The sequence below is a fragment of the Paroedura picta genome, chromosome 14 (assembly GCF_049243985.1).
Source record: "Paroedura picta isolate Pp20150507F chromosome 14, Ppicta_v3.0, whole genome shotgun sequence".
In the NCBI taxonomy this organism is placed as follows: Eukaryota; Metazoa; Chordata; class Lepidosauria; order Squamata; family Gekkonidae; genus Paroedura; species Paroedura picta.
In genome coordinates this window covers 34504507-34525522 of record NC_135382.1, presented here as the reverse complement: position 1 = coordinate 34525522, position 21016 = coordinate 34504507, and the positions used below count along the sequence as shown (strand labels likewise).

General features: G+C 51.3%; 2 protein-coding genes across 2 annotated transcripts in view; one reads left to right on the top strand and one right to left on the bottom strand.

Annotated features, from left to right (window-relative positions):
• Positions 1 to 10026, bottom strand: part of LOC143823488 (uncharacterized) — a 41683-nt gene extending 31657 nt beyond the window's left edge. Inside the window, exons 1-2 of the mRNA XM_077309861.1 lie at positions 9827 to 10026; positions 9371 to 9737 (exon numbers count right to left, since the gene is read on the bottom strand). Of these exons, the coding sequence (XP_077165976.1) occupies positions 9371 to 9737; positions 9827 to 10026 (567 nt within the window). The remainder of the gene's footprint in view (positions 1 to 9370; positions 9738 to 9826) is intronic.
• On the top strand, positions 9910 to 15481 carry CBLN1 (cerebellin 1 precursor). The gene is given in 4 exon segments (XM_077310137.1): positions 9910 to 10101; positions 10104 to 10318; positions 10982 to 11101; positions 14796 to 15481. Coding segments are annotated over 4 exon segments (579 nt in total). The 5' UTR covers positions 9910 to 10055; the 3' UTR covers positions 14994 to 15481.
• The last annotated feature ends 5535 nt before the right edge of the window (positions 15482 to 21016 follow it).

Below are 21016 nucleotides of genomic sequence, written 5' to 3'. Positions count from 1 at the left end.
GCAGCAAGGTGATTTGGAAAAAAAAGAAAAGAAATTGCTTACCGGCAAAACACCTGCAATTATGAGGGAAGGGAGGATGTCTTTGCCTTCCCAGTTCTCCTTCCCTTCTCCAAGGAGCTCAGGATTGGTCCGTATTGCCCGCTCTGACTGGCAGGGGCTCGCCACACCTGAACTCTACCTAGAACAGGTTTTCTCAACCAGGGGTTTCTTGAGGGCCCTTGAAGGGTTTCTCCAATTGGATGGTAGTAGTTAATTAATTTTTTATATATTTTTAAAGAATGTCAAACATTTATCAGGTGATATGGCCATATATGGTAATGTTGACCCACCCACCCCTCCCCAAATGGCCAGTGATGGGCCTGGAGGGGGTGGGAAGGGGAGGGGCTTTGGGTGGGCGTGTCCACAGCTCTGCTTCCCAACCATCTTCTGCACCATCACACCAATTCTGGTTTTTTTTTTAAGGCTGAAGAATATTTCAGGTGTTTCACAATGGTAAAGAGGCGGAGAAAGACTAACCTAGAAACGAAGACAACCCAGTTAAGGCTTTCATACTTTCGACATGTTCCAAGAAGACAAGAGTCACAGGAAAAGATAATCATGCCATGCAGCAGGAAGAGATGGACAGCCCTCAGTCTGCAAGACCTGAACATGGCGGTTAATGATACATTTTGGAGGACATAAGAAGGGGGTTTTTATACTCCATTTTTCACTACCGGAAGGAGTCTCAAAGCAGCTTACAGTTGCCTCCCTTTCCTTTCCACACAACAGACACCCTGTGAGGTCAGTGAGGCTGAGAGAGCTCTAAGAGAACTGCTCTGCAAGAAAGGTCTAGCAGGACTGCGACTAGCCCAAGGTCCCCCCTGCTGGCTGCATGTGGAGGAGTGGGGAATCAAGACTGTCGCTTAACTACTTCACCAAGGTGGCTCTTGTAGGGTCACTGTTACGGTTACTGTATTTTGAAAAGTGAAAAAAGATGACATATTTCCTGACTGACCGCTTCAAACAAGAGATCGCTGTGACGAATCTCATTTTAAATCGGCTTACTACTGAAGCTGCAATCACTGCTGCTCACTAGGACTATTCCCTACCTCCAGACCCTGAAAGAGGACGTTTTCATCCATTTCGTTTAAAAAGCCCCAAAGAGGATGGACACCTAAAGAAGACAGCATGCCCTCTACAAAGAGGATCTCTGGTAACTCCAGTCACCATAAGTTGGAAGCCACTCGCTGGCATACAACACATGCAGAGCAAAGGGCAGCTAAGGCTCAAACCTGCAACCTTCTGCATACAAAAACAGCTCCTTCTTCCACTGTGCCACTAGAACCATCTTCATTTGCTCCAAACAACATGCCGGTTGCCCCTTGTGTCTTGAGTTCCATTTTAGTTTTCCAGCCTTTCAAATTTCAGGCTCAGGGAACGTCCCCCTTGATTATCAGCTTCTGTTGCAGAAGGCTTGTGGCTCCGTTTTATTCAGTTCAAGGATAATCAGTTGGGGGCTGGCTTGAGGACCAGCATTCCCTCAGTCCTCCCCGCCGGTTTGGTTTGCCAGGCATTCTGCACGGCCCGCGCCAAGTGCCTTTGGGAACCGCTGCCATGTTGACCCCGATGGAGACAGAGGCCTCCTTACTGGAAGCTCAGCCCACGGTGAGGATCCTGATCCAGAAAACGTCCCTTCTGTGAATCGATGAAGCTGCTCTAATGGAAATCGTCACCTATCCAGATCAGGGCTGGTATAAGATAGTTGAGTCTGAATCACAAAAACAGTTTCGTGAAAACAAAAGAAATGCATGCCTAACAGATCGATTTCTTAAAGAACCAGTTCCTTTCCTAGTATGCCTGATGAGAATAAAATATCTTGGTTTTATGCAAATGCAGTGGGAACAACTGGTTCTCTCTCTGTCTTTCTTTCCTCTCTCTTTTACATGGACCAAAGGAACAAGTCACTTATGATTTTTAAGAGGTTGTCTCTTGGACAGCCACAACGCCGGCTTCAAAAGGCTTGTTCAGTAGCAAAAAAATATTTTTTTGGCAATGATAGTCAAAGTGCTGTGGAATAGCATCGGCTGGCACTGCAGCCTGAGACATTTCCCTTCCCGTAATTTATTGTCTGGACTGAGAATTATAATGTGTGATTCATTAATGATCGTTTTGAATTGCAGATTAAAAAAAAAAAAAAGACAGTGGAACTCCATAGCTGGAGCCAATTCCAGTCTCCCTAAACTTAGGGAAATACCTGGACCTGTTGAGGGTGAAGGCTGAAGAGAGTATGGTTTGGGGAAGAAGAGGGCTTCAATGGGGTATAATGCTGTCCAGTCCACTTCCCTAAGGGGCCGTTTTCTCCAGGCGAGCTGATTTCTGTCTCCTGGAGACCAGTTCTCATCCCAGGTGACCTCCTGGTACCATCTGGAAGTTGGCAACAAACCTACACAAACTGGGCTTGTAAAATTCAAGGGGTCGGCAAAGGGCAGCTTTCACAAAAAGGGTGGAAACAATTTAGATCAGGATTTCTTAACCAGGGTTTTGCAAAAGGCCCTGGCGTTTCTTGAGGGCCCTGGAAGGGTTTCCCAAATGGGTGAGAATTGGTTGGTTTTTAATATATTTTTAAAGTGTGCTAAATATTTATTGAGTGATATGACCATATATGGTCATGTTGGACTGCCCCCTCCCCAATGGCCAATGATGGGCCTGGAGGGGGTGGGGAGGGGAGGGGCCCCAAGTGGGCGTGTCCACAGCTGTGCTTCCCAACCATATCCTACATGATGGTGCCACTTCTGGGGTTTCTGGAAGCCTGAAGAATGTTTCAAGGGTTTCTCAATCTTGAGAAAAGTTGAGAAAAAGGTTGAGAAAGGCTGATCTAGATGGTCTTTCTTTCTAACAATGAGGCTGGGTCTCATCCTACTGACATTAATTAAACTATCCCCCCCCCCCATAAAGCACCTTTGTCAGAGGCACACGTCATGCGTAGAAGCATGTGCCTATCTCCTTGCATTTGTTTTGTAACCCAAAACCACTTTGGGAGATTGTCAGCTTGTGCAGAGGCAAGGCAGGCTGGGGGGGGGGGAGAACGTCACCCTTTCCCCTTGGGCTGTTTTGCTGCTCAAACTGGCCAGCCTGTCTTTTCTTCTTAAAGAAAAAGGGGGGGGGGAATACAGTGTGAGAACAATACATACAAAGGCACATCTGGCCTAGGTTGGATCCATGAGGGGACAACATAGAAATGTATGCAAAATGTATGCAGTCGATCCATTGATTCGTTGGTTATAAAGCAGGCAGTTAGTCAGTTAAAGAAGTCTTAATTGACAGCCATGTACTGGGAGGCTGGCTCAAGCCCTCATGCGGCCTTAAATGCATGGTTGGTGCAAGCTGCCAGAGAAGTCTGGAATGCCAGGAGGGTGGTGATGTCACTTCTGGGGGTGTGATCAAGAGGCGTGGCTAGCTGACAGTATTCCGGGGCTCCTGAATGCCTGAAAAATTATTTCAGGGGCTCCTCCATGGTCAAAAGGTTGAAAAAGACTGACAATTTTACCTGAGAACCATATGAATAGTAGCAACTTACCTGCGCAGCCCAAGAAGTCCTGGGAGCCCCAGGTGTCTCTCAGGAGCCCTCAAGCTGAAGAACTCAATTCTGGATCGACAAAGGTCGAAGACGACTCCGTTAGTTCATTTATCCACCTCTTATCAGGACCGAAATAGCTTTATTTACATCAGTGATCACATTTTCGAGAACAAGAGCCCTTGACCACAGAAGCGAGCTTGCGTGCGCATAATGGGAGCATCTGGAAGTGGTGCATTTTCATTTGGAATCCAAGAGAGTACACCGTACTCGAGGTCATTAAACCTCCCAAGGGCTTTGTTGAATGAGGTTTCCAAATAATTCCACCCTGGATTTTTTTCTTCTTCTTTTTTTACCTTTTGCATTTCGCAAACAGAACCGCGACCACACTCGGTCGGGGAAAAGGTTACGGCGGCCTGACAGTTTAATTCCACTAGAGCAGCAAAATCCATTTTCTTTGGCCGACACCCGCTTGTAATTTGGGGCCATCCAGGTGAAAATCAATGCTGGCAATAACCTTATCTATGGAAAGCATTTTAGGGTTTTGTTTGTTTTGCTTACATAGTGGCATAGGTAAAAATGTGTTCCATGCTCATAGCACCCAGAAGAAAATGGAGCAATGTGCAATGGTGCAAAAGTAACAAATGTTGGAAGAGTTTAAATATACAAAGCTGCAGAGTCCCAGCTGCATAAAAAATAAATCGTTTTATTGAGAATTGAAATAATTTTATAAAGAGAGAGAGAGGGAGAGATTTCTAACTATCTAACTGACTAGCTGTTGTCTGGGGGGAAAGCAGGCAGGAAGTGTGCTCGAAGGAGCAGGAAGTCTCCAACTGAGCCAATCAGGATGCTGGAGGCGAATACCAGGAAGTTCCTGATCTAAATATGCTAACTACACATCTCTGATGCCCCCTATAGGATATTTTTCATATAAGCTGTTGAATCATGCATAGATCTTACAGATTCCAACAACAAAGACCCAAGTTCTCCGCTAGCAAAACTCCTTGAGAAGGCGAAGAATACCTTGATTAATTTCTCTAGCAATGTACTGTGCAGACCAGTGAGGAAAAGCTATTCATGACCAAGTTCTATTGAAAGCTGAAGGTGGAAATGGAGTAGCAAATAATTTATCTTTCATTTACTTCATTTCTCCTTCGCTTTCCCACCCAGTGAGGACCCAGGGGCAGCTTACTCTTCTCCTCCAACAGTCGGCAGAGTTTAAACATGCAAGGATAGGAAGCACCTGCTGCTTAAAAGAACAAAATGGTTTTAGAAGAAGAAGAGTTGGTTTATACACCCCACTTTTCTCTACCAAGAAGAGTCTCAAAGCGGCTTACAATCACTTTCCCAGTTTGGTGTAGTGGTTAGGAGTGTGGACTTCTAATCTGGCATGCCGGGTTCGATTCTGCACTCCCCCACATGCAGCCAGCTGGGTGACCTTGGGCTCGCCACGGCACTGATAAAACTGTTCTGACCGAGCAATGATATCAGGGCTCTCTCAGCCTCACCCACCCCACAGGGTGTCTGTTGTGGGGAGAGGAAAGGGAAGGCGACTGTAAGCCGCTTTGAGCCTCCTTCGGGTAGAGAAAAGTGGCATATAAGAACTAACTCTTCTCCTCCTCCTCCTGCTCCTCCTCTCCCAAACAGAGACCCTGGGAGGGAGGTGGGGCTTTGTGAGCCCTAACACTGCAGAGAAAACTGGAGTATCGATGCGATCCCTCCCTCAATCTTGCTTGACTTCTCCTTGCACACATGTTCAACAGAATAAAATGGATTTGAAGATGAGGCCTATTCGTGGTGGGGTGGGGGAGGCAGGAGAGGGAGGTAGACACACTGGTGCCTTATTTCAACAGCCTCCCCGCCCCCTGTGAAATCTTAAAAGACTAAATAATACTGCTCATGGCATTAGTCTTGACTGGATTAGTCTTGACTGAATTCTGAACACTGGGATGTAAAAGCAATGAAAAGGACCTCCCAGTCACATTTCTATGCAAAGCTCAAGGGCATATGAGATAAGCCGCTGACACAATTCACAAGAGCGGTAAGCGGTGATAACACCTTCTTCCAAAAAATGGCCTCTTTCCCTCTTACTTCTGCTGGGAGGGCCAGGACTCTCAGCTTCCCTTTCCCTCTCAAGGCCTTATCTCCATGCCTCCCACAGCCTGGCATGTGAGCACCTCGAGGACAATTTGCGCCACCCCTCCAGGGGGGTAGCTCCTTGCCGAGCGTCCTTTCCTCACCCTGGGTCTTCCCCTTGCCCCGATTTAGCATTTCCGAGATAGGGAAGCGCTACGTGGATCTGAGAACCACTGTCAGCTTCAAATTCATAAGGGATTTATTAAAAGAACGAGGTTGATAAGCATATCTTTAGCACTGCGCAGATTTAAGCAGAAGAGTCAAAATAAATTGGTGGAGACACAATCCTTCTGTCTCTCTACTAAAACACACCCTATCTGATGTTACAAGTTCTTTGTGGATATTCGTTTGCTCACCTGGCAGCCACGTGGTCCAAGACAGCTGCCCACTACCTCTCAGCTCAGAGCAACCTCTGCTTCTAATGGCTTGCAGGTGAAAAGAGAAAGAATTCGTCCTAGGCCCATTCTGCACCCAGTAGATAATGCACTTTCAATGCACTTAGGAAGTAGATTTTCCTGTTCTGCACAGGGAAATCCAGCTACAAAAGGACATTGAAACTGCATTATCCAATGTGTGCAGAACGGGCCCTGGTTCCATAGGCTTAAAATCACTTTCTATGTCCCACCCACTCTGGGGCATTCTGGGAAGAAGAATTCTCCCCTCCCAGATATCTGCCTCCAGGAAGGGGAAGCAGCTGAGAGAACGCCTTTGTTTCATGGCTAGATCAATTAGCTTTTGAAGGATGGCGAGCAAGTGATTAACTTCGCCCCTCTGGTCTCTCCAAAGCTCAGAGGAATAAAAAGTGTCAATTTGGAAATAGCCAGAGGGTGGGGGTGAATTTCAGCATGTAATGCATAGATTCCAACCTGCAAAGAGTTGTGATGGCTTTTAGACCAGAATTATATTTCCGGCCCTTGTAGCTGCCGGTTGAAAAATGCCCCATCGACTGTGTCTTTAGAAAGTTCAGAGAGCATGACTATATGCCTGTGCACCGAGGTTAATCTCATCTCTCCAGATCATGGAAGCTAAGCACGGTTAGACCTGGCCAGTATTTGATTGGGAGACCTCTAAGGCAGGGGTAGTCAACCTGTGGTCCTCCAGATGTTCATGGACTACAATTCCCATGAGCCCCTGCCAGCGTTTGCTGGCAGGGGCTCATGGGAATTGTAGTCCATGAACATCTGGAGGACCACAGGTTGACTACCCCGGCTCTAAGGCATACCAGGGTGGCAACGCAGAGGCAGGCCATATCTCTTGTCAGCCCTTTTCACCTCCAAACATTTCTGAGTCCCACCTCAAGTTGCCATCCACTCAAATGTGAAGCTACAGGAGGAGGGGAGCAGCATGGCTCTGTTCCTCCTTCTTCTACAGTCTAGCAGGTTTCTGCCTTGAGCTCCGTCAGGAAGAACGGGGGGGGGGGGGAGAGAGCTGAAAAAGTTTTGAAACAATAAACAAACACCACAACTGCACCTCTTTCTCCTTGACACATCCAATTTCCTCTCTTCCGTTGCACACCCAAAGCGCATTAGGACACTGTCCCGACCTGGAGAGCCCAGGCAAGACGGATCTCATCAGACCATGGAAGCGAAGCCCTTGGCTAGTTTTTGGATGGGAGACAACTCAGGATTTGGGTGGAACATGAGGAGTCATGATGCAGAGGAGGGACAGGGCAAGCTGCCTCTGGATGTCCCTTGTTGGTTGCTGGACACGCATGCGACCCAAAAAATAAATAACAACTTGGCTGGTGACCACTATTGGTGTAGCACCCTGATCTGACCTCCCTAAAGCCTTAAGCTTTATGCACTTTCACCCCCCCCCCCACACACTTAAGACTCCCCCACACCTACACCCCTCTGCTCCTTAATTTAACACATTCAGCCCCCCCCTCCCCCTAAACCACCACCCCTGGGATGAATATGAACCAACAACCTTCTGCATGCCAAACAGAAGTTATTGTCTACACAGACAGGCAGCTGCCCTCCAAGGTTTTAGGCAGAAAGAAGTTATAGACAGAGTATTGTCTACACCAGGGGTAGTCAAACTGCAGCCCTCCAGTTGTTCGCGTTCGCTGGCAGGGGCTCATGGGAATTGTAGTCCATGGACATCTGGAGGGCTGAAGTTTGACTACCCCTGGTCTACACAGGCAGGCAGCTGCCCTCCATGGTGTCAGGCAGACAGAAGTTATAGACAGTATTGTCTACACCAGGGGTAGTCGAACTGCGGCCCTCCAGATGTTCATGGACTACAATTCCCAGGAGCCCCTGCCAGCATTCCCAGTTTGACTATCCCTCTACATGGACAGGCAGCTGCTCTCCAAGGTGTCAGTGGGAGGTCTATTTACATCAACTACTGCCAGAGATTAACTGGAGAAGCGAGGGATTGAACCAACAACCTATTGCATGCCAAACAGATGATCTACCACCAAGCTAAGGCCTGGCCCCTGAAAGAAGCAATCATATGAACATGCCTTGTACTGAATCAGAACAATCAAGGTCAGTATTGTCTACTCAGATTGGCAGCAGTTCTCCAGGGTTTCTCAGTCTTTCCCATCGCCTACTGCCTGGTCCTTTCAGCTGGAGATGGCCGGGATTGAACCAGGGACCTTGGGCATGCCAAACAGATGTTCTACCACTGAACCACGCTCCCTCCTCACCTTCTTCAAGATCTGGATGAGCAGGCCGCCTGGGCATACAGAGGCATGTGGAAAGAGGTGGGATTGGAAGGGGGAAAAGACAGGAAGGTTTGAACGGCTCCCCCCCCCCTGCTCTTTGAGCATCCAGCCTCTGACCTGCATCTCTTTTCTGTCTCACGTGACTCCCACATGCCTTGTTCCCGGCTTTTCCCTCCCGCCTGATTTCGAAACCTGTCTTCAGCATCAGGACCTGTTGATTATACACGGTCCAGCTTATTAGCCCTTAAAACTAAGACAGGGGCACTGAGCGCTCTCTCCTTGCCGACTCCCACACCCTGGGAGGAGAGGTGACTACGGTTTTATCCCATCCGTCCATTATAGTGGTTGTCTCCAGTTCACAACGACCCTGTGAGGTAGGTGGGCTGGCAAAGAGCAACAGGTTCCAAGGTCATCCAAGAAAGTTTTTTTTTTTAAATAGCGGAAGTTGGGGGAGGTGGATTTGAATCCAGGTCTCCTAAACCCTAGTTTGAGGCTCTACACCAGGGCTAGTCAAACTGTGGCCCTCCAGATGTCCATGGACTACAATTTCCAGGAGCCCCCTGCCAGCGAATGCTTCTGGGAATTGTAGTCCATGGACATCTGGAGGGCCGCAGTTTGACTACCCCTGCTCTACACACTGTACCGCTCCCCCCCCCCCCAGATGTCAGGGCTCCTTCCCCTGGACTCTTTATTGGCCGTCTCTGGACCTCGGGTGCAGGGAGGAGGAGCTGCTTTGGATCCCCATGGGGTATACATGGATGAAATGAATGTACCCCCTCCAACCGCTATCCAGACACTAGGCTCAAAGGTACATCAAACTTCCTCGCTTTTCCAGGCCCCACTTCTCTTCTCCTGCTTCAGGCCGCCCTAACTTTGCCCACACCCGCCTTTCCCCTTCCCAAAGCCGAGCCAGACAGTTCCCCAAACCTACTTCCCTACCCCGGGGGCGGCTCTCTCTCTTCTTTCAAACCCCCCCCCCCCAGCCCCTGGCGCCCCTTCTCCCCCCTTACCTGCGCCATCCGGGCTGCAGCCTTGGCTCCGGGGCCCCTTTGGCGGACTTTTTTTTCCAGCGGGGCGGGCAGGCTGGCCAAGCGCGGGGCACCATCGACGGCGGCCGCGGCGCTGCTGCTCGCCTCGCCTCTCTCCACCTGCCTCTTACCCACCTCGCCGCCGCCAGCCTCCGCCTTCGGGTGGCAAGAGACGGACTGGGCGGCCATTGGCTGCGGGGGAGCGCGCCGGCCGCCGATTGGCGGAGGGCGGCAGGGGGCCGGCGCTGACGAAAGGGCCGGGCTGGCGGCGAAGGGCGGGGGGGACGCCTTTGTGTGCTCGGCCGGCGGCGGGCGAGGGAGCTCCGGCCAGAGCCGTCGTCGCCGTCGCCTGGTGGAGGGAAGCGGGAGGGCGCGCCGGACTGGGCTGGGCTGGGCTGGGCTGGGGCGGCCGTGCGCTATGCAGCCCTGCGCTCCTGCGCTTTGCCACTGGGCGCCTCCGCCGCCACCACCGCCGCCGCTGCCGCTGCTGCTCGCCGCCCGTCGGGGGGAGCCGGAGCCGGAGAGGGACTAGACTCGGCAGAGCCAGGCCCGCCGGAGCTGGGAAGGAGCAGGCGAGGGAGACGCCCGCCCGTCCGCCCGCCCCCTCGGGGAAGCCGCCTCTGCTGGCCGCCGCGCATCGCCGTCCGGGCGGGGAGACGAAGCCGCGATGCGGGCGGCCGCGGTGCTGCCGCTGGTGGCGCTGGCTTGGCTGGCGTCGGGGCGCGGGCCCAGAACGAGACGGAGCCCATCATCCTGGAGGGCAAGTGCCTGGTGGTGTGCGACTCCAACCCCGCGTCCGACCCCACCGGCACGGCGCTGGGCATCTCCGTGCGCTCGGGCAGCGCCAAGGTGGCCTTCTCGGCCATCCGCAGCACCAACCACGAGCCGTCGGAGATGAGCAACCGCACCATGATCATCTATTTCGACCAGGTGAGGGCGCGGCCGACGGCAGGGAGGGGAGGGGGGGGACCGGGAGGGCACCGGCCTCGGAGAGGCTGCCGTCCACTTCTTCCGAGCCCCACGCCTTCCCCAAGGCAGCGCCCGCTAAAGGGATGGGTGTGAGCCAGAGGCGTCGGACGCCCCCCCCCCCGCCCCGAGGGGAATTCGAACCCAGGGCCAAAACTTTAGTGGGGCTGGGGGAAGAGAGAGCAGAGAGCCATCTTCGAGGGCGGGGCGGGAGGAGTATATTGCAGGGCTGGGCTCGATCCGCATTCGTCGGTATGAATCCCCCGCCCCCGAAAAGCAGCAGTTCTGCACACCTTGGATCATGCGCTTCCAATGCCCCTTAGCAGCCAATTTTCCCGTTCTGCACAGGAAAATCCAGCTGCAAAAGCAGAATCCAAGGAGGGGGGGGGGCGTAGGGATTCTGTGAGAGGGCAGGAGCCCCATTCTGGAAGCGGATCTGTCTCGGAGTAAGGTGAATTCCAGAGCTATGCTGCACATCGGGGGTGGTCCCTCCCGGCCACAGGGAAAGCGCAGCCTTACACATAGGTGCACAGAGAGAGAGAGAATTCCCGTCCTTTTCAGAGAATCCTGCCAGAGGAGCCCCGCTCCCCTATATAATTCCTAACCCCAAACCCCTTTACCTCCCAGGTACTAGTGAATATCGGACTCAACTTTGATTCGGAAAGAAGCACTTTCATCGCGCCCCGGAAAGGGATTTACAGCTTTAATTTTCACGTGGTGAAGGTGTACAACCGGCAGACGATTCAGGTCAGACCTCGTGGCGGGGGGGGGGGGGCTGGACGGGCTGGGCATTGGGCATCAGGACCCTTTGAGCGAGGGAGGCTGAGAGAGACGGAGGGCAGTGCCCCAGGAGGGTTGCGGGTGGGGGAAGCGCAGGTGTATTGGGAAGGAAGCCGCCTCAATCCACCCATGCTGACATCCATCCCTGTCAATTTATGGAGGATTGGACATAGCAGTCTTTTGATACGGATTGGAAGCAGATCTTCTTTCCTGGTAGGTCTTGGCTTGGTCTCTCCAGCTGTCTCCTAGGGGCCTTCAGAATTCCAAGCCAAAGGAATGGATAGGCCATTCCCTCTCTGGCGTTAAGGTTTAGGGGCACTCCCTTCTGCAAACCCCAGTACAAATAGAGAACACCCCACTCCATGTCCCAATTGCCCTGACCTGAATGGCCCAAGCTAGGCTGATCCTCCGGTCAGGTCTTGAAAGCTGAGCAGGGTTGGGCCGGGGTTAGCATTTGGACGGGGGACCCCCAAGGAAGTCCAGGGTCTCCGTGCAGAGACAGGCAATGGCAAACCACCTTTCCTTGGGATCGGGGTCACCCTAAATCGGTTGTGACTCCATTGCATTTCCCACCACCGTTGGGTCACCCTCTGGGAAGACTTCATCATCAATAATTATATTATTCTAATATTGTGTTTATTGCTGGCCTCTCTCTGGCGACTCAGGGTAGGTTTTCCTGGTGGGGTTTCCTTTCTGAATCAGGGCCTCTCTCTGCATCTCTCTACCTGCTCCCCCTTCCCAGAAATGGGGACCAATTCGGGATTCCAGACCAAATCCTGAAGATGCCTAGGGAGTTCATAAACCTTCTCCGGTTTCCCCAGCCTGCATCTCCCCCCCCCCCCCTGGCATTTTCTCTTTCCAATCCCTCCAGTGGTGGCCCTGAGTCTCTGATGGCATCCATGCTTACGGACAAAATCCCATTTCCCTTGCAGCTAAAACCTGCCAAGAAGCAGGGTGCCCCTGAGCTCTCTGCTGCCACCCTCCCCTTCCAAAAGCTGCAGTCTAAAGCTGTCTATTTGCTTAGACGCCCATCTCCTGGAGACCCACAGAGGTCGGCCAGCCCCTCCCCCCTCTTTTAGAACTGCCTTGCTTTGATCCCAGACTGCAACTCGGAAGAGGCTCAATTGAAGGGATTGATGTTGCCCTTAAGGAAGGAGTTAAAAAATTGCCTGGAGTCGGTGCTGCTGGGAGCTGAACCCGAATTGTGAAATGTTCAGCCACGCAAATCGCCGAAGGGCAGCGTTAAAGTCGGAGGCTGAGTCCCATGGCTAGAGAGATCGGCACACCTGGACCCAAGCAGGCAGCGCCCTCAGGGATAAATTAATCTTGAGGTGTGGATTAATACTGGGGCAGAATGCAGGGATTAGCAAAACCAGTCTTGATACGCCTTAAATGGCTACTGAAAGATGGCCTCAAACTGGTGTTTAGGTGACAACAGATCCAGAGGAACTGGTCGGCCAGTTGGCGTGAGACAGGATGCTGGACTAGATGGACCCCTACTGTGATCCAGCACTCATAGAGTTGGAAGGGACCATAAAGGCCATCTAGTCCAACCCCCTGCTCGAGGCAGGATCAGCCCAAAGCATCCTAAAGCAATGTTCTTGTGACCCACATGGCTGCCATTACTTTACGAGAATGCGGTGACAGTTCCGACAACCTCTGCCCCCCTCCCCCTCATACTAGGAAAGGTTTTCGGCTTCTATTTTTGTATCTGTTCACCTCTTTGCAGTAAAAAGGAGCTAGAACAAAAGCAGTGGAAATGCAGGTTTCTCCGTCTTCCTTAGGCATCTAAATTGGGGGTCCGTATCCTGCATCAGCATTGATGGATTTCCTGAGGGGAGGAGGCTGAACTCATGTTAATCAACTAAGAACTCTTTCTGAAGAACCCAACGAATTCAACACCTTGATTTTGTTTGCTTCCCTACCTGGAAGCCCCAGGTCCGGAAAGGAGAAAGACCCGAGATTCTCTCCCCTTGGTGGAAAAAGTTGGCTGTTTAACCCTTTCTTCTCCACTAACTGCCCTTTCCTTCGTTAAAGGTGGCTTGCTTTGCTCAAGTCCTCTGGATTCCCCACCACAGGGCCTTTTGACACTGGGGACATCTTGGCTGATCTAGGGGGTTGGGTTGAATGATTCTTAGAGCTGTAGCTCGACCTCCCCTGTCCCTGTTCGTCTGCACCGCTGGGCCTCTTACTGTAGCAATGTCCATACAAGCCTGACTCATGGACCCCATCACTTGCCCATATTTTACACACAGAGGAAGTGGGCAAACACAATTTTCTTTCGAGTCCACCTTAAAGAAAAGCATGCTGTTGCAAGAGGGGTTTAAGGATCCCGGGGGCCCTAGCAGGGCACCATTACTGCGGGAACAGCCAGACTAGGGGCGGTGAAGCTCCCCAAAGTGGGAAAGGGGTGTCTTTTGGCTGTCCTTAAAGAGTGAAAGGAGAGAGGCTAAGGCCCTGAGACATGGGGGGAAGGCACTGCACTGGGCCTTTGGAAGCGCAGGGCCCGCAGCACATGCTATATGATTTGCATGGATAACCTGGCTCTGTGCCATTAGTTACCTCCATGCCTGAGAGGAGAGTAACAAGAGGGTCTCGGTTAACTATTCTCAGCATCCCACAGTTAAGAAGGGTGCATTGACACACCAGTCTCCAATTTCAATATCTTTGCTTAGCTGGACTCACATTCCGTTCTGTTGCTTCAGACCAACTCGGTCTTGTATCTGAGATCCATCCTGTCAATAGCTGTAAGGACGACGAGACAGAAAGCTTCATTGATCTTGACTTTTAGGTGCATCTCTAATTCCTTGTGGCTGCATTTGTTCCCTGCAAAGGTGCACCTCCCCAGAAGTGCATTCCCCCCCCCCACATAATTTAGCTCATTAAGCAAGTAGGAGGCAATTGTTCTACCAGGGAAATATTGGCTCTCTCGGGGATTCAGTGCTTTTGCTTGGCAAAGAGCCCCCCCCCCCCCATGCATTTCAGACAGGCCGCCTGCAGCTCCCATGCTTGCCTGTTCCTGAAAGAATGCTGGCAGGGGCTCATGGGAATTGTAGTCCATGAACATCTGGAGGTTGACTACCCTGGATTAGCAGATTCCCTCTTCCCAACAGGGAAGGGGTCTGATCCACCAGGTTCCAACCAGAAATCCATACCCTGGCTCCCCTCCCCATTTTGGACTGCTGAGCATTCGACTGGCATTGCCCACCCAAGAGCACGGTTCTCCTGTGGGCAGCTGTCCTAACTAACCAGGTCCCCATTTCCTTCTTTAGGGGCTGCTGCAGAGAGGTGGCAGGCCACACCACCTCCTGCCTGGGCCAAGCCTTGTTTTCCGCGTACCTTCTTGTTGACCTCCCCTTCCTCTTCCATTCTCCTCCTGAGATCTCTTGCCGGGTGACCTTGGATGCTTATGACATCAGCAAACTCCCCCCCCCCCTTGCAGTGTGACAGTGGTTCGGAGGAAAGGGTGGGATGGGCGATCCAGGAATTGTAGCATTTCCGTGAATTCGCCATCTGCTGTCCTTGGGCTTTATATTGTCTAATAAACAAGGGAGAGAAGTCTCTTTTTATGACCAAGCGGTTCGGGCAGCATCCTTTCCTCTCTGTTCTCCTTCCACTGACAGGAGGTTTTCTTGTTCCTCTCCCCCCACCCCCTCCCCAGGTCAGCCTGATGCTCAACGGGTGGCCGGTGATTTCGGCCTTTGCAGGGGACCAAGACGTGACCCGAGAAGCTGCCAGCAACGGGGTCCTGATCCAGATGGAGAAAGGAGACCGGGCCTATTTAAAACTGGAGCGAGGAAACTTGATGGGGGGCTGGAAATACTCCACTTTCTCTGGATTTCTAGTATTCCCGCTTTAAAGGACTCCGTCTCCACCCCCGCCCCGCTGGAGGGATTGGGGGGAGGAAGCAGCGAGCCTGCCAGCTTGCCGGTCCTCGCTTTGCGGCTGGGTGGAAGGAAACTTGCTGGAACTGTGGACTTCTGGATCGCACCGATCTCTCGGTCGCAGAAGCGGAACCCTGTCGAGGTCTGTGCATATCATATCCTGAAGATATTTCCGTCAATGGTGCAGCCAACAGCAGAAGAAGCTTGAACTTCATCATCGCCCTCCAATAATCTCTCTCTCTCTTTCTCTCTTCTTTGCAAACTGAAATTAGGTTGAGTCTGTCTTTATACAACGGCCGTCTCCACCCCACACCTGGCTTTGGTTTTGCTTTCCAAACTCTTGTTTTTGTTTGGTTTTTTTTTACTTCACAACCAGTTCCCTCCTCCCCTCCAAATATTAAATACATTTTTACTCTGTCCCTGAGTTTAACTTTTAAAAAGAAAGATGTTTCCCTCCCCCCCCCCCAAATTCTTGGGTGCCCCGGTGAGAGACGCGGCGTCAACTGTTGCTGCCCTCTTAGTACGAAACCCGGAAGAAGGATCCTCAAGAACTGCATTAGCCAAGTCTGATTTTCACTATTTCGATGTGATTTTGAGTGATTGTGAAATTTCCAGGCTGCTAAATGTTTCGACGCTTTGTTTCTTTCGCTCTTGTAAATTGTGGCCCAGACGACATGCGGGAAAGTATATTGACCTTTGACTAATTAACCTGTAAGATAAGGTGTGGTTATTGACGGATTCATTTTGGGGAGCGGGAGGGGCGTTAGCTGAATAATGTTTAAACAGGATTATCTATTTATTTTATTTTTTTTTCTTAAGATGGCAAACCAGTTTTCTCCATGCAGCTTGATCAGACCGGGGAAGGAGGGAGAAATGTAAAAGGTGAAAAATAATATGCAATTATAACGGTTTGCCGGGGAAACCCCTCAGAAGCTAGCCTCGAGGGCAAAACTTTTAGCAGGTCAGAGTTTCAAATGGGGAGGAGCTAACTTGTCAATGTCAGTGTTTGCTTCAAATTTACGAAGTTTCCTCTGTTGGATACCTTAGCACCTCCCCCCCCCCCCGAAAATTTCAAGCAGAATTGTCCCTCCTATTATTCTTTCTCCAATTACTCATATAATATTCTCTCAGTCAAATCACATTTTACACAGCTGCCTCATAGCTCATGGGGAGTTGACATCCTTACAAGGTATGCCGTACTGCTGGTTTTATTGTTAGCTAGTATAATTTTGTTTACAGTCTTTCCAAGATGTAAATGCTATACTTTTTTGCAGCACTCCGAAGAGAATAGCTACTTTTATTATCAAGGTACAGTAAAAAAAAAATTAATTACTTAACTTTCGATTGTAATCAAAACATAATGTGAAATAAAGCCGGTGGAATAAACAAATGGACTTTTTGGGGGGGAGGACCAGCTAAACGGGTTTGATTCCCCACTCCCTTTGGTTTTGCTTGGAAATTCTCCCCAATGCGATGGAACCAACCTGGGACTTTAATTCTACGGAATACAAATCGGACTCATCACCAAGTACAAATGGACCAATTTCTCAAAGTGGAGTTGTCATGAGGATAGCTTGGGCTGATGTCGGATCTGCACTTCAAGACGGGATTTAATTAACTCCTAGGGGGGCAGTTAATTCTAGCTTAATAAGCAATGTATTATCCTGGATGGTCCCTCCTGCCCTCTTGGGGGTGGGAGGTGTGTCCTGTTAATAATTCCATACACCAAATGGCGATTGGAGTCTCTTTTTAAGCCTTAGGCAAAATGGGTTGGGGGGGGGGTGGAGGCAGGTATGGTCCTTGCCTTCCTGAGAGGCCCAAAAGCCATCAGCCTGGACTTAAATGCAACTGAGGGACTCCAGTTTGACAGAGGAGATGGTATGTTTCCATGCAAGTGACAAAGGGGAGCTGGTCAGTTTCCACAGGGAGGTCCCTATGAAAAAAGCTGGAGGTGGGAGAGGCTGGGCTGAGGCAAAGAAAGCTGTTTCCAAGCCTGCATTCCGCTGCTGGGTTTTTAACTCCCCGTCCACACTGGGAGGTGTGCAAAGCCAGTTGTTAGGGAGGCTGCTATACTGTACAAGGAGTCTCCACCGAACAATGGCCAACAACCCTTGGTCTCTCTATGCTGAATGCTCTCTGGGGGCAATCTCCCAGGGGGAGGAGGCAATCTCCAAGGGGATAAAATTGGGACTGCAGGAAAATGCAGCCATCGGATCTGGTGCCCCGCTGATTCTCTGTCCTGTCTGAAGGTTTTAACCTCAGCACGGATAAACCCCAAAACAAACACAGGGTGTGAGCCTTTGTGTGAGTCGCTGATGGTTTCTTCAGCTCCAACCCTGCCACAGATTTTATGAGTCTTTTATGAGCTGCTCCTGGGCTCTCAGTGCTCCAGATGGGCGAAGGGGGGGGCGACCCCTTTTCTTGGTGTTCCTATTCGCTCCCTCGGCAAATCCATGAACCCTCCAAAGTGACCCACCCTCATATCTCCATTATTGGGGAGAAAGGGGAAGGAGAAAGGAAGTCAACCAAACTAGAAATTCTTTTTTTGGCAGTCTTGCCAAAGCCCCCTTCCCCAAATATGTTTTTTGCTGCTGGGGATTGGAACCCAGGACTTCCAAGCTCACCACATGCCCTCCCTTCCTCCCCCCCCCCCCTTTGCCACGTGCTTGTGAGAAGAGTGACCCTAGGAGAGAAAGAGACCTGGAGAATTTCGTTTCTAAGGAGGGGGAGAGGAAGAGGAGGAGGGGCTTCAACGGCCTCCGGCCAGGCGAAAGGCCCCGACGGCTGAACGGCGAAGGATCAATGGAGGGGGGGGGGGGTGGAGTGAAGTCAGGCGGCTACAGGCGGTGGTGTGACCTGAGGATATGGTTGGCTCTAAGGGGGTAGGTGGCTGCGACGGCCGGTCGGGGACCTTTTCGGGTTCTTTCTCTGCAAACAATTGCCTCGAGGGGCGCAAGAGGGGACGGGAGGCGGTGATTCACAGTGACAGGCGCCCCCAAGCCTCGTCTTGCGCCTGTCCACCTGGGGGAGCGTCATTCCGTCCACTGCATGTACCCGAAAGCCAAGAGGAGGTGGGTTAGGGGCCAGCGGGCCCGACTGGGATCGGGGAGTCCCAGGTTCGAATCCCGCCTCTTTGTGACAGACGCCTGCTGGGGGACCCCGGGCCGGCCACGCACACTCAGCCGAATTTACTTGGGTCTCCAGTTTGACAGAGGAGAATTCTTGGGAGGGTAGAAAGGAGAAGAAGAATAGGTTAGGGCTAAAGGCGGGACACAAACGAAGGGCACAATTCATTTCATTTGTACCCGACCTTTCTCCCCATCGGCAGGAGAGAGGATTCGAACCCAGGTCTCCTAGTTTGACCCTCTTGACCATTGGCGCTTTCTTTCCCTCTGTCTGGAAAGTGTCCTCGAGTCACAGCCGACTTATGGCGACCCTTGGACGGTTTTCAGGGCTAGAGGCCTTCAGAAGAGGTTTGCCGCGGCCCTGGCTTGGGTCCCGTCCAAATACTACTCAGGGTCGCCCCTGCTTAGCTCCCGAAATCTTAGGGCTTCCCTTCCCTCCTTCCTCGAACGTTAGAGGGTCGCCTTCAAAAACTCCCTTAAAATCTTATTCAGGCCCTCCCAAATTATTACTGGATATAACCATGAGACCTCTAGCGCTCTTTTTGTACACATCTGGGATGCAAATACCTGGGCGTGCATACCTGGGAAGAACCCAGACTTGCGCTTGAGCAAATCCTGACCCTGGAAGCTTGTACGCACAAAAGGGGACCGTCAACGTTTTTAATGGATCGGTTCCTGTAAGCGATCCGTCGACTTCCGCTGTTTTCTGTCAAGCCTCCCTTGCAGCTAATTTTGGCTCCTTGGCCGTTTTCCCGGACTCCGATCTCTCACCTGCCCCGCTCCGTGGGACTTCATGCAAGGCGACTTTTCCTCTCAGGCTATCGGCCCGCTATTGTCAGCATCGTCAACTCAGGCAGGCAGCGGCGGCTCTCCAGGGTCTACCGACAGCCTTTCCAATCACCCACAGCTTGGTTCTTTGAACCGGAGACACCGGGAATTGAACCGGGGACCTTCTGCATGCCATGCAAAGACTCTTCCATTGAGCCACATTTAGGGACCGTCATTTATGCCTTCGCGCCACTCGCTCCTTCCACCAACCACTCCCCCCCACCCCATTCCTTGCAGCCCCCCGGCGGGAAATCTCGGCATTACGGACTTCTTGGCTAGAGGTTATATTGTGTTTGATGAGTCCCTCCGCTTTGCCCTTAAGCCAAGCCTGTACGCGCTTTGATGGGGGCTGGGGGGGATTTGCCAAAAGGATGCAAAACCAGGCACGGATTCCGCAGCGGATCGGGTCCGGCGACGCTTTCCCCTTTGCTGCGGCTCACCTGGCACAACTGCGAGGGCGACAAAGGGAAGCGGCTTCCAAAGAGACTGTCAAAACTGCCCAGAGCCGTATGGAAGGGCGGTATAAAAATCTAAAATGAATAAAAAACCGGCGCGGGTGGGGGAAGGGGGCGGGAACCGAAGCGGCCCATGAAACTGACAAGAAACCCGACGGCGAGAGTGAAACTGACCAGAGACCGGTCCACTTGGAGCCGAACTAGAACCTGTGGGTAGGGGTGGGGTGCATAATACCCCAAGCCTAAAACGGGATGGACCTCTCAGTCCCCGACTGGATTGGGGTGGGGGAGTTGGCCCTGTCGGACTTCTCCCTCTTCACGCAAAGACACACGCAGCCAGATCCTAAACACTACAAGGAAGGCGGAAAACGCACCCCATGGGTTTAAACCTGAATTTACGGCCAAGAGATAGGACTCTGAACTGGGCTGATGGGGGAGTGTGGGGGAAGCCCTTGGTTATCTCCGCATCCCATTTCTGATCTGAAAGGATCGATTAAAAAAAAAGAAAATAAAAGGTCACTCTTTGGGAGTCACAGAGAACAACGCCTGAACAAATTCCCCAGAATTTGGCCAATCAGTTAGATTAATCGAGCAGATCCATTAAAAATGCCCACACTCCCCCCCTCATCATTATTATTATGCATGATACAGGAGGCATTAGAACTCGGTACCCTGAGTTTCCTGCATTGAGCAGGGGGCTGAACTAGATGACCCTGGAGGTCCCTTCCATGATTCTACTAGTAGAGGACACCTGGCCTCTACAAATTCCACTCCTAGGGCAATTCAGCAGCCAAGGTGTCAGGGGCGTTTTCAGACCCATCCCTGTGATCTGGTTATTAAACACCCCCCCTTTTTTTTTCCTGCTGGTGGGTGATGGGAGCCCGCTTGGGGTCCACCTCACAGTCAGCATCTTTTTGGCACCGGTCCAGGTATTCATTAAGGAGGCCCAGAATCATTATGGTTTTATTAGACCAGGTTAAAGAAACCACACAGTCAGCGAATCTCAGAGAGGCAGGGGAGCAGACCTGGGAATGGGGAACTAAGGGGAACAGGCGTCTTCCAGCCCCCAAAGGTCAGCAAAAAAGAAAGAAAGAAAAAAAAAACTTTCCTCATTATTATGAATAATTATGTTCCAGCCAGGAGCAGCAATGGAGGATGTGCAGATTTCCCCTGTTCCCACAATCTTCCCCTCTGCTAGGATTCTTCCAGGGTTTCCAGCAGTCTGATTTCTCTTCCCCCAGTTCCTTTAACTGAGGCCCACCCGTCTGTACCAGCCTGGCCTCAGCCTGTATCACACCATTTTAAAGGCATTCTTAGCCTTTTTGTTGCTTTACAAAATCATAGTTGTTGTTTTTCTTGCAGACTTGAGGATTATTATTAAACACAATATGTTAACAATGCAAAAAGGTAGAATATATATATATGTGGGTAAAAATGTAGTGAGGGCAAGATAATAGAGCCAGTGTGGTATAGTGATTAAAGCATGGTGGATTCTAATCTGGAGTACCAGGTTTGATTCTCCACTCCTCTACATGCAGCCAGAAGGGGGACCTTCAGCTAGCCACAGTTCTCTTAGAGCTGTTCATGTAG